The 16,249-nt window shown below is 38.8% G+C and overlaps 2 protein-coding genes and 1 non-coding gene across 5 annotated transcripts in view; 1 reads left to right on the top strand and 2 right to left on the bottom strand.

The window, feature by feature from the left end:
- Positions 1-366: 366 nt before the first annotated feature.
- Positions 367-8,562, bottom strand: LOC141446277 (facilitated trehalose transporter Tret1-like). 2 transcript variants are annotated; one of them, XM_074112809.1, is made up of 8 exons: positions 8,421-8,562; positions 5,380-5,464; positions 4,145-4,280; positions 3,372-3,574; positions 3,081-3,291; positions 2,150-2,394; positions 1,137-1,412; positions 367-739 (listed from the first exon to the last, which is right to left on the bottom strand). In XM_074112809.1, exons 1-8 carry the CDS (start codon positions 8,429-8,431, stop codon positions 428-430), a joined length of 1,479 nt encoding a protein of 492 aa, XP_073968910.1. In that variant the 5' UTR covers positions 8,432-8,562; the 3' UTR covers positions 367-427. The 2 variants fall into 2 exon arrangements, with proteins under 2 accessions (XP_073968910.1, XP_073968911.1); XM_074112810.1 differs by having other exon boundaries at positions 5,380-5,461; positions 8,421-8,498.
- A 936-nt stretch (positions 8,563-9,498) lies between these two features.
- TRNAW-CCA (transfer RNA tryptophan (anticodon CCA)) lies at positions 9,499-9,570 on the bottom strand. The gene has a single exon. It is a non-coding gene; the product is annotated as a tRNA-Trp (tRNA).
- Positions 9,571-14,284: 4,714 nt separating this feature from the next.
- The window catches only part of LOC141446276 (G-protein coupled receptor GRL101-like), a 153,284-nt gene continuing 151,319 nt past the window's right edge, over positions 14,285-16,249 (top strand). For both annotated transcript variants that reach the window (XR_012453613.1, XM_074112807.1), the window contains exon 1: positions 14,285-14,346. The gene's annotated coding sequence lies outside the window, so the exon portion shown is untranslated. The remainder of the gene's footprint in view (positions 14,347-16,249) is intronic.

Genomic DNA, 16,249 nt, shown 5'->3' with positions numbered 1-16,249 from the left:
AGAATATCTGATTACTGAAGAGTACCCCAATCTTAGACTTAAATCAATTCTTGGGGATTGGATTAAATCTGACGAATAAAACTTTGGTTAGATACTCTATATTACGTACAATTTCTTTATTACATTCTAGCTGCTGATGGTAAGCAGCGACCACAGACAATACCTCCTCCGACATTTACATTGTCTCAGCGTCTCCCGAGTAATGCTTTACTCAAAAATATCTCGCTTATTACTAAACTAGAAGGTCAACCACGGTCCCACCTAGTGTCTAAGAGATGGCACTTGATCCATTCTTGAAGAAATAATATCTGATAGGCATGACATAGAAACTATTTAGTCAACACCCACATTAACAAAGCACTTAAACTTGTCTTCAGGTGGCCTCCACTAATATCACAGTATCACAGAAGAACTTGGATGATCTTGGTCAAGCTGGAACCTCTGCCACATAACTCACGTTCCAGTGGCCGAACTTCTTACTCTTACATCCTCGGCCGAGATTGAGTTCACCTCGGAAATGCGCTTGTACCTCTTCTAGGCTACGTCCTTCTGTTTCCGGCAACACTAGGAAATAGAAGAGGCTGCCGGCCAGGGAAATGGCTGCATACAGTCCGAGCACACCATGGAGTGTCAGCAGATCCACAGAGAGGAAGTAAGTTTTGTTCACCAGGAATCCTAGAGAATATCCAAAACAAGATGCCAGGCCGCTGGCTACGGCACGAACCCCCGGCGGGAATACCTGTTTTAGCAAAACAAAAAAATTACAATACAGTTCTTCTGTAGTACGGAGGAATGCAATTCTTAAAATTATTCTGAAGGTAGAAGGTATAATAAAGCATCTGGAGTCGATACTGGGCCCTCCTCAATTCATGGAACACAACACTACCTCAGTACTCACTCTTTATGAGAGTAATCAACATTGTTGCCATAAGCCGCAAGGATAACCTGGAATTCCCACAATATAGCAATACAATATTTAGAAGATTACTACGCTCATTTTTAGAAAGCAAAATGTCTTCGCTATCTGAAAATATTGCGATGTGATTCCAGGTTATGGTGAGACATTTCTGCAACTTAAGTTTTTTACGATTGAGGGAAATAAAAATAAAAAAAATAAAAAATGATCAAGCACTTACCTCTCCAATTAAGACCCAAGGAAAGACTTTGGAACAAGAGTTGATGAGAAAGACGGAGATTAGGAGCAAGATGACGGCTGGCCATCCAGATCCTACTATGGCCAGAGCTGCCAGGCAGACTCCAGTCCCGAAGGTAGTTGAGATGGCCAGGATCCTTCTGCCGATGAACGGAAGTATAGAAATGCAGACCAGTGCTCCCGCCAACTGGATGAAGCCTTCAGCTGCTGTCAGACTGTACGGGCTGACCGGTGATTTCAGCTCATGAAATATTCCTACCTGGAAAATGAGTAATGGTACTTTTAACCAACTTTGCAGGAAAACCGAATGAAAGTGAGATTTGGTGTGTACACTCACACGACCTGCTGATGTGCATCCAAGTCTCTTAAAAGTGGGAGTTAATTCTGACTGCTACTCCTAGCTAGAAGTAGCTACTTCTGGTTGACTGAAGAGACAATCTAAACTAAAGGATGTGGCCACGAATGTCCAGGCCTGCAGGAGGTTGGTATCATTGAATGAGGAGTGACAGAAGTGTGTGCTGGGAAGGAAGCTCCCAAGGAATTCTGTGACCCGAGAGGAAATTCGCTAAAACATCTTACGGAAAAAGGCACTTCCGCTGACCCAATTTGGAATAGTCTTTACATACTTAAGTCCCACTAATATAATGCAGGTAACAAGGGCAACATTGCCCTTAAATGAAACTTTGGACTTTGAAGCTTAACTCTAGCTCCTCTGCAGAACAACGGCAAGAGGATTTTCTTGGGAAAACTTGCTGCCCACACACAAAGACCTAGAAACCAACTTTCCCGAACTCAATGACTTTACAAACGGATATCTTGATGAAAACGTACAATCGCCAATCTGAGCTTAGAGGGAAAAAATTAAAAAGCAATTATTAGATCAACGAGATCGGCAATTAGGGAAAAGTGATTGAATTAATGTTTATTAAGAGGTACAAGTAAAAGGTACCCAGTGCCATCACCTCGAAGAACATACAACATAAACACTGCACTTACAGCGTACGTCTGCAGCGAGGACATGCCCGTGAAGTGGCCAATCAAGAAGGAAGCTACCACCAAACCGAACGGCCGGATGAACGTACTGTTAAGGTAGGGTGTCCAAGAGAATGGAGAGCCTTCTGCCTCTTTAGACTTCCCGATAGATGTCACCAGAGCGTCCAGTTCCGGTTTGATGCTCTCCACGCTGACCCAACCTCTCAGCCAGCGTAACGCACGTTCTGCCTCGTCGATACGTCCTCTACCTGCAACGATTCATGCGGGTGATCAAAATAGGCAAGTGTACCGACAAGCCACAGTTTAAAGTACATTCTATACAAAAACTTGATGACTCAACATCTGATAATGAATGTAACAATGAAACTGGTCAGAAATAGTTAAAACATGGAAAAAAATCAACAGTATTTACCTAAATATATCAATGTCTGTCCATGAAGTAGAATATTTAGAATATTATATATATAAATAAATCACAACGTTAACAAATACGAATGTTTACTTTACACACTAGAGCGATATGACCAGCGCCAGTGGCAACACTGGCAAATGATCAGGTTGTGCGATAGCGGTACGATTGAGTTGCCTCAAAGTGTACGAAATTGTGTGAAAAATGCGTTAATATAATGTAGTAATTACTAAAAACTACCTTCATGTAAGAATACATTGATGTAAATATCAATTCGTATTTACAATAAAGACAGGAACCCCACATCAGCTGTAGAGTACATAGTGGCGCTGATCGGCGGCTTTTAAATGAACTATGAAAGCTTGAAGGTTATTCAGGAGGTTATTTTCAATTTGTGAACTTTGTGACATGAATAGAATACAAATCAGTATTTTCCTCAATGTCTGGAGTCAAGTTTTTTTTGTTTACGTCGGTAGTACATATATTTTCGTAGTAAGAATTGACAAACTACTTGACATTACTCACCGACCAGCCAGTGCGGGCTCTCCGGGATAAAGCACAAAGCGATGAATGAAATGATGGGAAAACAGATATTAATCATGGCTGATCTTCTCCAATCCAGATAATTGCCCATGAAGAACTGCAGGAATACACCGACAACACTGGCCAAAGCTGTGGTCGAGGCGAACATCCCGCGCCATTTTGGTTCGCACACTTCTGCCACATAAGTTAATATCTGGAACAAGATTAAAACAATCATCCACAAACATCTTTTGGTCCATCAGCAAAAAAAAAAAAAGAAGAAATATCACTAACCGGCGCTTCCAGGAGGCCATTGACCAATCCGTGGACGAACACAGCACTGAATAGAAGTCCTGGGTTGTAGGCGTAGCTGAACATCGCCCAGCCTGCCGAAAACGGTAAGCACATCACCAGCATCATGGTCCTACGTCCAAATCTGTGAATGCAAGGGCCGGACAGCAAACATCCAAATGGTATCACAATGAAGAACAGACTTCCTGGAAAAAAAGCAAAGCCATGTTCAGTTGTTTCATCTGGAATCAAGAACCAAATGCGATCAAGATCATGAGCAGGCTGAAGCGTGTAAGCCTTCTCAAGCAAGAGGAAGCTTGCCCGTAAGCTTAAACTTCTCAAGCAAGATAGTTGACCCCAACGTTCAGCTGAAACTCCAGTATTCCTCATTCTACAAGCTTCTCTGGCAGAGAAACTGTAATAAAGTCATAGATTAGAAAAAGCCCAGTGGAATTTGGGGAAATGGCAAGGGAACAGAGGAGAGATCTGGTTGTGGGAATCACCTGTTAGGACAGCTGGGCTTAGAGCTTTCTTGTCCGCTTTCCGCAACATCCATTCCTTCGAACGGAAATAGACAAGTAAAATAAGACTCACTTCTTTGCTACTTTACAATCGACAATGATATAAAGCAATCCACAAACCTCGCCCAAAGCTTCTTTGGTCCCTCTCTGAATTGGCGTGTTTCTTAAATAAAGACTAAGGGGCAAAGTAACTCCGTTGATCCACTAAGTGCACGCTAAGAGTAAAGTTCAGAAAGTAGAAATTAATAGACTTACCCAACCAAGACAGTTGCTCTTTAGTTAGTTTTATTTCGGATGTTGGATCTGCGACGGCTGGAATCACCATGGTCGGGAACGCTATGCTCAATCCGAAGTTCGTGGCCAAAGTGTTCTTCGTTGTCACAGCCAGCAGCTAAATATTTTTTTTTATAAGAATTAGTTTTTTGATTCAAGACTTGTACTATAACCATTGGACAAGAGGAACTCCGTAGAAATGAAATAAAGCAAACAGGTGCATGCGCTGGCCATTAATAAAATACAAACTTCTTGTTATTGAGGCTTCACAGATATAAGCCATTGTCACAGATTTTGTAATTCATAAAAAGAGTTATTTTAAAATTTTGATAAATAATAGCCTCGATAGCCGAGTGGTTAGAGGCGCAGCCCGCAAACCTTAAGATGTATTGTTGGTTTAGTGGGTTCGATTCCCGGTCTCTAGGTCTTGGATTTTATTTAATGGTTAATAAAAGAAATTTATAGTAAAGTATGTTTGCTAGTCGCCTCCGTCCACGACACCTAATTTGGTAGTTGGAGGTAGTCTGTCTAAAAAAATAAGCTCTACTTTACTTACTTCGTATTTAACTGTAATAAATTATTATAATAATTTTAGTTGCTTTTATTACCTAAATATTGCAATAGCTATTGTAATAAAAACATACAAATAGCCAGATGCGGGTAAAGTTCAATATAATATCCGATACTTGGTTCGAGTGAATCCTCTAAACTAAAACATAGTTTCAGTAAAAGGTTACTTCCGCCCCTTCAGACCAGTTCACTTTCCGGATGTATCAAAACGGATATTTCCGGTCCATTACTACAATTATTTTAAAATTTTATTTCCGCGATACTGTTTGTTTTTTGTCTGTATTCCTTTATATACTGATATTTTTATTTTCGTCTGTCAATATGTTATAAGTGGTTTAAATTATTATTTATAACTAAATTTATTTATGTTAAAGTCGGGATTGTTTTGCTTTATTTTCCTGTTTCTGTTCATGTTGAGACATGTTTATTAATTTCTTTTTGTTCACATTTTTTCTTATTTAATGAAGAATGAGTTTAAGTAGAGACAACCCGATGTCATGAGGTATCTGTTTGTCATTGCCTACTTAAACAATAATATTGTAAATGATTAAATACAGACCTACTGTTGCTGTTATTATTATTAAAATATATTGCAAATAACTGGTTTCAATTTTTTCTCTTTAAAAAAAAATAAAAATGAATTTTACTTGCGGCAAGACTTTCCGGAAACTGGACACTGTCTGCGGCTTCTTGCGGCCCGCAGCAAACGGCTTTTCCTCATCTTGACTGCTGCTGAAAGATCAACAGAGAATTAGATTGTTGAAGAATCTTAAAGTTGCAGTTACCGGGAAAGAATGAAAGTTTAGACAGATTCCCCTGACCTAGAACTTCGGAGGTTCCTTAGGCTATGAATAAAAGACAAAGCTTCATGGAGTATACTGTCAGTGCCGTTCCTATCGATCTGCAGTTCTCACTTTCTTCGAAGGACAGAAAAGCTACTCTTTCCCGATCTGAACACTCAAGTACAATTCTAAACTTTCCAACTTGGACATTTTCTTCTTCAATCTCTTAAGTTTAAAAGGATTTCCCAGCCAGTGTCACGGCAGAAGTAAGTTAAGAACACTGAGTTCGCTGGGTTCCTCAGCGACCTCACACTAGAACTCAAACAGCAAGTTCTAGTTTCCTGTCTTTGAAGAACTTTGCTCACTCACACAGCAAAGAGAAAGGATATTCCTCTTCCTACAGAATCCAAATCGAGTAAGTAATTCCAATGAAAATTATAAATCGATATTCTGCACTGTTGCAACAATACTCCTCCATTGTCAGGGGAAAGAGGTATTGAAAAAAAAAAAGGTAATAAAATCATGATAAGAGGAGATTTAGTCCAAAGGTCGGGATTGTGATAGCCCAAGAAGATGGCCTCAGCGCGGCATTGCAGATAAGGATCTCGTGAGTTTTTGACAGCCTTCAATGTTCTGTTATTCAGTTTTTAAGGGAGAAGGATGCTGGCCGAGAGAGTAAAACTCAAAATTCCCCAATCTTTGGCTACGAAGGATCTATGAAGGAAATAGGGGCAGGTCTTAAGTTGGTCCAAGACACTTTCTGTTTAGCTAAAGCGGAGGGTTTGCTTCCAGTTTGTCGTAAGCTTCTATTCTCTCTGTATTAAGAGAACCAATCATCTGACCATATAACCTAACCGGAAGTGAGGTTATTTGAGTTTCGCGCGATTTTTTTTTTTGGAGCAATAAGGAAGGATGTAACACCGGAACTTGACCATCACGTGTCTTAGACCAATCACCTTGCCTGGAATCTCTTATTCTCCAGGAGCAGAGGTTATGACGTCACGCTTCCTTCAGATGTATCATTTTATTGAAGTAAACATTGTTAGACCCGCAGTCCTGGATAACATTTTTCAGTTTATCCGTCCTTGCAGCCATGTTTATTGTATCTCTGACGTGAAGTGGAAAACTCTACATCAAATTGATTAATCTACCTCTGCTAATGAATGAAGATCTGAAACCAGTCATGGCTACAATAAACATGGCGGATTAAATCAAAGATGGAGTAAACATTTATTACATCGAAGTGAACTATTTGTCTAATACAAATTGTAAGGTGCAAGAAAATGTAATTACGTCGATTGAAAAGGTCGTGTGAGAGATCGCACCAGACTTTGTTCTGTTTGGATCATACTGCGACCTAATGGTCAACTAGAGCCCTACCAACTTCCAACAACTGCTCAGCCAGACTAACATCTGGCCAGTCAAATGGCATTCAAGAAGGCACCATCTTCACAAAGCCAGACATTCGACCGGAAGCTAACCATTTACCTCGCCAGGTACACCGTCTAGATACAACTGCAATTCCTTATTCCCCCTACAAGTTCTATATCCAAAGTTTTCTGCCAAGAAGTAGGAGCCTTATTTTTTGGGAGGAAAACTTCCTAAAGGTGGAAAATAAAACTGTGTGCAAAGAGGAATTTCCTCTCTCTAGGCACATTTCCTTCAAAGTCAACAACAGCTATGACTACAATCAAATGCAGTACATAATAATCCCTCACACAACGAGAGAAAGTCGAGTGAGAGAGTCCAGACTAGAGAGGGAGAGATAACGAGATAATGTAGGTCAAGGTTTCTTTGCAGATCTGATTGTGCTCAAGGTTGCCCTGGACTACAGCATCCTTTTACTAGCGGAAACTTCGAGAGTTTTCTCGACAAACACACGTTTTCCTGAGATGCACAAGATGTTCTCGCAGGGAACCAATAGTTACTTAGCAATCACATTTCCATCCACCGGAAGTACCCTTTTCTCTGAATGAATTTAACAAATTGTCTGAAGATTTAGTGCCAAAAAGTGCCAAACACTTTTTAGGAAAACTCCACAAATATGCCAAAATATGTTAGGATAGTGGAGGCATGGAGTAGGCTTCCCTCGTGAGTGCAAGTCTCTGACCCGTGCAGTTTTAATGTGAACTCAATTCTTCGCCAAAGTTCTGAGTTGGAAAGAATCCCTAGACCGGAAGTTCTAATTTCCGTTCTTAGATTTCCGCCATGTTTTCCAAACTACAATTTCCGTAAAGTTGGAATGCTGATACTAATTTTTATAAAACTTGATTTTCTTTTTTTTAAAAAAAGGATTAAAATGGGAATCACACCCACAAGACTTCCTCTTACTGCAGCTTACGTACCGGAACTTTCTCGTAACTGAGAATTTCTCTGCAAGAATCGATAAAAGCCTCAAAATGTATTCAGTGACAAATAGCACACTTCCGTTCCACCCTCTTCCTTCCAATTTACCCATTTATTCCCCCAGTAATGTTGCCCAAGTATTGAGGTCTCACATTACACTTTCCAGGGAAAAATGAGTTTAATGAAAATCGTTTGAGCAATTTTCGTGAAAAAAGCAAGAAAAACTGAGACTCAGTACAACGGCACTTCCGGAAGGCTAATTCTGCCCAAATCTTGACTGAGGACAATCAGCTGGGCCGGGGATTGCAGGATTTCCACGAGATTGGCCACTAACCACACAAAGTTAATCCCTTCCCTCTCGTTGGTTTGGATCAAGTTATCATTATTTTCTGCACGTCACTTCAATTATATTTTCGTCAGTTTGGATGGGGATATTGGCAATCAAGTTTCCTGTTTGGGGTTTCCTGTTCCTGGCCGACCAGGTTTTCCTCACAAACAACACCGGAAACTATTAGCTATGAACTTACAAACAAACATTAAGGAACATTCCTACCACCTACCTGTTGTCCATGGCAGGGACCCGCGACCACTAATCTCGCATCACAGAATCCATAGTAATTCCTCATCTATTTCCTCTCCCCACTTCTCTCTGTGACGGCCGGTCTGTCTGCCTTAATCTTAATAGTATAAATAGTTTATCTGCCACTTCCTAATTGGTGAAATAGTGCAAAACAATTCCCTCTCCACTTTGAATTTAGATGAATCGGAACCAATTCTAACTTCTCCTTCAACGGTTCTAAAATGGAATTCTCAATTTTAGTCACATTCAGCCCTGAACAGTGGATTTCATCTGGTTTAAAGAACAGCATGTCTAAATTATTTTTAAAAAAAAACAGATATTTATTTTATCAAAACGCTTAATAACGAACTTCTTTCAGACGGGCCCTTAATTAACTTCACCTGGGAAAAGAGGAGTTATAGACCGCCATGAGTAAAATTTGTATCGGAAGTTAAATGAAACAGGAAAGAGGAGAATCCATTCAGCAAAATGGTACTTCCGGTAGAGGACTAGATCGCCAGGTTGTAGTCAAGTTTGCAGGAATAGCCCAATCTATTTATAAACTTTCAGGCTTCCTGTGTATTTCAGTTTTGTTCCCTAAAACTCTCTTTTTCTGATTCAGAGGGCCTCAAACGGATACTTCCGGGAAAATCTCGTTTGACTTATTAACAATTATAAGACATAAAAATTAGTATGTAACTTCAAAACTTAAGCTTACATCTATATTGTTCATTTACGAAGGTATTAACAAAAGAAATGCATATTGTATTTCTTCATCTCGAATTAATTAATTTAAAAATCGATAAAATTCGGTCGACTTTCTTGTTTTAATAGCTAAGAATTTTTTATGTCACTTCAAGATTGGCTACGTAGTATAAATTAAGTTATTTATTATATTTTGTAATTTTATTTGATTTTTTTTATAACTCGACATCGAACGTTTGATCGCAATAATTAATAAACAATACATAAATAATTAAGGTGCGTCATAAAAATTTATAACTATTCAATTCTCAATGATATTACACTCCATTTAATTAACACGAAATGAATTTATTAGAGAAAAAAAAAAATTACTTTGACCCCGACGTGATTTGAACACGCAACCTTCTGATCTGGAGTCAGACGCGCTACCGTTGCGCCACGGAGTCCTGTGTTAATAACCGTTTCGTTCTTCATATATAAATGAACCTAAGCATATTTACTATTTTGAATTCATATTAATTTTATTTGTAAATATTTTATTGAATTATTTATAGATTTAACAATAATTTTAAAATAATGTTGGTCTTATTAAAATCAATACTTAAATAAAAAGCTTTTCCCAAATAACCAGACGAGATGATTCACAAAGAAACAGAATCAAACTAAGTTTGCCATCTAGCGGTGGAAGGTTGAACTAAATCACTAAAAAAGTTACCTTCAGGCTTTCTTAGACAAAATACTAACGTGATTATAACCTTGGTCTTTACTAAACATTATTTAATTTTATCTTTATTAAATAAAAAATATTAGTCTTATTGGTTATATCTTACACATAAGAGTTCAATGTAGTATTCATGTTCTAGTTTTACTTTTTCTACTTACATTTTTTCAGTTTCAAGCCTGCCTACTAACTATTTAAGGTCTTTTAGCATTTATTTCGTACTCATCAATTACTCTTCACATTTAGAGATTTTAAAGAGTGGGCTTTAAGACATTGTGGAAGGAATCTAATCAAATTTTGCTCTTTACAGTTTTTGCCACAGAGATAAATGATAAATAAAGTATGTGTAAACATTTTTTAATTTACTCTATTGTTATTGTTGTCCCAAGTAAATAAATTGTTATTTACATTGATGTTACAAAAACTAAACGTGATACGTATTTAGTATTGTGCTTAGTTTTCGCCATATAAGCTTGGCTTGATGAGAAAGCTCTTAGTTAATTAGTAGAATTACTGGAGGAAGAGAGCTTCCTTTACGAATTCTCATTAAATGCAGGACTTGTCAACGTCACTGGAGTAAATGTTGACAGAGCATTCCCTAATATCTTAGAGCTTGAGGGAAATACATCCTTCAGGAATTCTGATGTTTTACCTTTCCAGAAGCCAGTTGGAAGTTAATATAAGTAATTGTTATTATGGTAAGTGTTCCTGGCTTTAGGCTGGCGAATTCTTTTTTCTGTTCACTGTTTTATCAACCATCAATACAGTTGTCGTCAAAGTAATTCAGTTACCATCAATAAATGTTAGTTTAACTTATGTTCATTGAATTTCAAAAATCTTAAGAAAATACCTTCTGCACTATTGTAAGGGCCCCACGAAGAGCAGGCGTTCTGGGCCCTCTGGGTTTTCTGAAGATGTCTAAAATCTTCGTGTTCCTTTAAAAGATTATTTAATTAGAAGTGAGCTGACAAAAACAAAACCTACCCTGACGAGGTTCTTTCAACACAATAATAAGAATGGGATTTTTTTTTTTTTTAACATTAAACAATAATGAGGTTAGGTTGGCAGTGCTGGGTAATATCCGTTGTAGCTCGCATGCGTATTGTATCTCTGACTGGTTTCGCGCTTTCACCCATCATCAGAGGTAGACCGAATCAGTTCAGTGTAGAGATTCCGACTTCACACTTGTTTTCGTCTTTCTCTACATTTGTTGACTCTAAAATATCAAAAAAAGGAAATTCAAATTTAAACATGGTATTTACGAACCATTGCCAGAGAGTTATTACAGACTTAAGAAATGGGCAGCCATAAAATGGAATAATACATTAGATTAGAGGGTAGATCCTATTTTCGTCGCGTTATATTGCTGGGGGGCACCGAAGGCTCCAATTTCCTGTCCAACAATATCCGCTACACCTCTTCTCTCCACTTTCTCTTGACTGCAACCTCTGGCATATTTTTTTAACCGACCAACATGTTAACATCACATTAGACAGAATGTATACGTATCATCACATTAATGTACGTCGTTCATTGCCTAAATTTTCATTTAATTCAGTCTTTAGAACAATAAATAACCGCGGTGAACACCAACACCCCTCCTCTTTTTCTCTTAGGAAAATTCATAATTTTCTAAATTACAGATTTTCTCCAAACTTGGAATTCTTAAGAAAATGATTAATCCTTATTGGCTTTTAAGCATTACGTATAACAGAAAAAGCCGTTTAGCTCCAAGTAGAACTACCCGAAAAAATGGGAACAGGAAATTACGTGTGTATGTTGGGAAAACGAAACACCGTGAAAATCCTGATTGATTTTCGAGAAAATTGGCTAAAAGGAAACATCCACTGGGAAAGAGATACTTCCGGTCGGGCACTTTTCTGTCTTTCGGCCTTTTCCAAGTACAAGGGACAGAATGTTCTAAAATGGCCCGCCCTTCATCGAGTTTCCCTTCGAAAAGGTTTCGAAGTAACGGTTTTCCAGATCAATGGCAACTCTGTGGGTGCATCGCGGTCTCAGTCGTGTGTATATTGGTTGAAGTTTTGTGTTGATGTGCAGCCTCCAGGTGAGTATCAAGGATTAGGCCGAAGTAGCGCACTCCTTCATCCTCTTGTTTCCAAGGAATTTCCTGGTTGTTGAGTTTTAGTAGTCTTATTGGTCTTCAATCCAGGACCTCCTACGAAGGGAGATAATTCGTCTTCAACTAAACTCGCTGTCGTACCGAAATGAGTCTACTTAATAAGATATAAATGAGCCAAGATTCACCACTGTCGTTTGCATTTTCAAATTTGGAACTTATGATTGCCGCAATTGGAGGTGAGAAAGAGCTGTCCAGCCAAGATGTTGATGACAGGAGGGGTACTCCAAATACTGTCCTGGTGAACACTTAATGTCTGCGCCATTTTATCACTTAAGGCGAGAGGCGAGAAAATTTACACCACGAAGTATGATTTCATGAACGTACCCTAAGTCTTGAGTCCCATTTTTGTTTGGCCAACTGGTCGGACAAGAGCGCATCCGTGGGCAGTGGTGAAACTACAGCTCTCCATGACAAGCCCGACGGTAATGTTGATAATGTGTTGACTTCCTCCACCGGGCAGATTCACCCATCAACACACACTAGCAGAAGGGTCATACATGTTGCAGCTTGTCATGCAACAAACCCCGTCACCGGCAAGTTTGCTGGGAAAAGTGTGACGTTTCCGCCCACTTTATGTACGGTAATATAACCTGCCCTTAAAACCTTTCCCTTCGTTACCTCTCTTTATTTTCAAAAAGGTTGAACTAAATTCGGAAAAAAGACGCTCATGATTATGGACAATTTTTTAAATATTATGAACCATATTTTGGACAAAAATCTGGAGTTAGCTTCCCCTCATAACAATTAATGTACCATAAAATAGCGTAGGTATCACGAAGTCTGATCTGGAGTTCATCATTTTGGGTAACTGTTTCATTTACCCAAAAGGAAAAATGATTGTCGCTAAATTCAGTCATTATTTCTAAGCATTCAACTTAAGGACTAGATCATCTTCAGGGCTGTGGAACGTTTTTTTACGGAAGCAGATTGCAACGGAAACAAACGTGATATGTAATTATGGCTAAAATTGGGAACAACCTTTGTTCCTTCTGGACCATACTTGGGGTTACTAACTATAGAAATGGCTCCCCTGCTTAGACGAGCAATTATTTATTCAATTCCCTTGATGGAATTTAATCTTCCAACATATTTTATTTATTACAATACATAAGAAGTGTTTTCCATTCAAGACAACGGAGTCGCCGGACCGGAAGAAATCAGTGAATTGAAAAAAAAGAAAGTAAGGGAGGCCAGCGAGGGAAGTCGATAAATAATGCAGGACGAGGCAAAGAGCTAAAGCTATGGTTTTCACTCCCGGATGAATGCAGCATCTGGAGTTCTGGACCAACTCTCTATTGACTGGGGGTAGAAGAAGAACTGGTATTCCAGTCAGTTTGTTTCAGTTCGCCCGGATGGACAATACTCTTGCTTCTTTATATCCGCAACTTTCCTGGCTTACTTAGTAAATAGCCTGGCTTAACCTTTTTTTTTACCAAGAGGAGCCAGTTTTTGATCTCAAGATAGCAACGAAAATACAAATACTTTTGAGCCCAAAAATGTTGTTTTTAGGAAATAATCTGCTTACATGTATTAACGAGTGCATATGAGTCGAGAGTGTGCACATCTGAACTTAATGGCGGCAGGCTAACTAAGGGAATCATCAGGGATGCAGTTTAGGGACCCACAATAGATCGCAGGGGACTTCCAAAAAAAAATCTAAAATAATTAAAGTCAAATTAAATTCCAATATAATAAAATGTGTTTACAAATATGAAAGAAAAAACAAGATGAAACCGGAATTACCATTTTATTCCGCGGAAATGGTTTTTCACGATCAACTTTAAATCTGCTGATTACCTTTTGATATAAATACGTTAATCTAAAAATTGGATTTGACAAATTTTGGCAGGATAATTCGGTTAGCGATTAACTTCTTGGAGAATGTAGGATGGAATCCATCTTGTTAGTCCTAGATTTCGTTGAATTAATCGGTTCGCTAAAATCCAAAAAATATTAATGAGTTCGAACCTTGAAAACTGTAATAAGAACAAGTCATGTGAGTGACCACACTAGATTTATCCAAAAGAATTTTTGAAACCATCAAAAATCTCTTTAGATATAGTGCAGAACTATGGGCGGAGCGAAGCCCTTATGAGGAGTATTGAATGAATACGATTGTGAATGTGCTCGTTTTGGGTGCAGAATTTAGGAAGAGCTCCTTAAATTTTGAAACATGAAGAGGTGCGCTAGTTAGCCTGTCCGTTGGTTGGCGAGTGCCGATGCGACGGAACTAGCCGAGTGGGTCCGGACTTCAGCAACCACTCTGTAGCATGGTGCACTCTAGGGGCAGTTAGTTGCACTGCTGAACGCGTTCACTGAACATAGTCTCTGTCGCTGACTGCAAATTTTCATTTCAAAGACGTAAGTACCAACAATAAAGAAAATGGAAAAAAGAAAATATTTGACAAAAAAAAATTAGAAATATTATTTATTTTTGTTTTTCGCGATGTGAAATTCAAATAATAAATTTATTTTCATTACTTTTCCTCACTCTAGGTAAGGGCAGCACTGCAATTGCGCCAAATTTTCCATTTCCACTTTCCACCGGAAATATCTGTTTTAGGCTTTCCGAACCATTACAGCACAGTCTTTGGGAAATGGCCTAGGCACATATGTGTGCCTAAAATCGCAGGAAGCCTATACTTGGCAATTCGTTTGAGCATCACCCAAGAGGCCCGAAAGTACCTAAGCGCAGGAAATCCCTTGAGAAGAAATGATGGTTTTTCAAAACGGATATGATCAAAAATTTAGCGGATGTGGCTTTTCTTTCTCCTCCCCCCAAATTACAATTTTTCCGAAGATTTCTCTGAAAAACAGTTCCACAGATTTGCGAACTCATTACAGGCAACACTTTCCCAGATTAAATCCAGCCAGGGTATCCAGAAGAAAAACGCGAACAGACTTTTTATTACAGTACCGACCTACAGCTTTTATAGTTTTAAGAAGTATATAAGTAAACTGCTATAATTTCGAGTTGGTAAAAATTTTGAAATCGTAAGTACCTTTACTGAATGAATTAATCGACTTGTTTCTTTTGATCGATTTTTCTTATATACAATACAGGCACAGCTCTAAAATTTTTATTATTATTCATTAATTTTTGTTTTTAAAGTAAAGCGCATCTTCATCTGAGGCGTATTATTGGCGCTCGGAGCTCGGAGCCTCCAGACAGTGTTCTCTCGTTACAGTGTCCATCAGCGAACAGTGAGATTCTAAGAAGAGAAAATCTAAAGGCTGGATTCGAACCCACAATCTCCGCGTTTGAATCCAGTACAAGCTAACCTCTCACCTATGCCCTTCTCTAAATAGATAATTAATAATTTATCGAGTTTAATATAATATAGTTTCCTTCAATTACATTCTTGATCTAGGTGTTCTCCCAACAATGTTATAGATATGTATTATAAAATGGATAAAGATATGCATATTTTTAGGGTAGGCGATTATTGTTAAAGTACTTTACCTATTATTTTATTATAAAACTTCTTTACAAGTACTCAGTTAAAGGGACTATTTTAAATAACAATAATAATAATAAATTATTAAATGATTTTTTTTTTTTTATGATTTAACATCTAAGATTATTGGCGCCAAGAGCTTTTTCCAGTGCACTGCCGGCCTCCGGACAGTGTTCTCTCATTACAGACAACACTGTCCATCACCGGACAGTGAGCTGTAAGAAGCTCCTAGGAAGAAAAAATCTAAGGGTCAGCAGCTGGATTCGAACCCGGGACCTCCGCGTGGGAGTCCAGTATGCTAACCTCATAGCTAATCCCTTCCCTTATTATTATTATTATTATTATTATTATAATTATTATTATTATTATTATTATTATTATTATTATTATTATTATTATTATTATTATTATTATTATGGCCAATGTAGGTGGCCCGCGAGCAAGCACCCGTCGAGTCCTGTTGAGCGTCATCCACTCCACCCTGCTTTATGGGGTGGAAGTGTGGGCGGATGCTCTCAATAAAAAGGCGTACAGAAGGAGGCTAGCCAGGGTCCAGAGGCTCGGTGCACTGCGGATTGCCTCGGCCTACCGCACTGTATCCGAGCCTGCAATAATGGTGATTGCTGGGGTTATCCCTATTGCCCTCTTAGCAGGAGAGCGTAAGAGGCTTTATGAGAGGAGGGCGGAAGGTAACAGGGAAGCCGTGTCCAGGGAGGAGCGCACCCGAACCGTCCTGGAATGGCAGGCTGCCTGGGTCGAAGAACCGCGTGGCCGATGGACCGCCAGGCTCATCAAAGATATAGGCA

The sequence above is a fragment of the Rhodnius prolixus genome, unplaced genomic scaffold (genome assembly GCF_049639745.1).
Source record: "Rhodnius prolixus isolate KJV_2025 unplaced genomic scaffold, Rpr scaffold_1, whole genome shotgun sequence".
Lineage (NCBI taxonomy): Eukaryota > Metazoa > Arthropoda > Insecta > Hemiptera > Reduviidae > Rhodnius > Rhodnius prolixus.
This window is presented reverse-complemented; position numbering and strand designations above follow the sequence as displayed.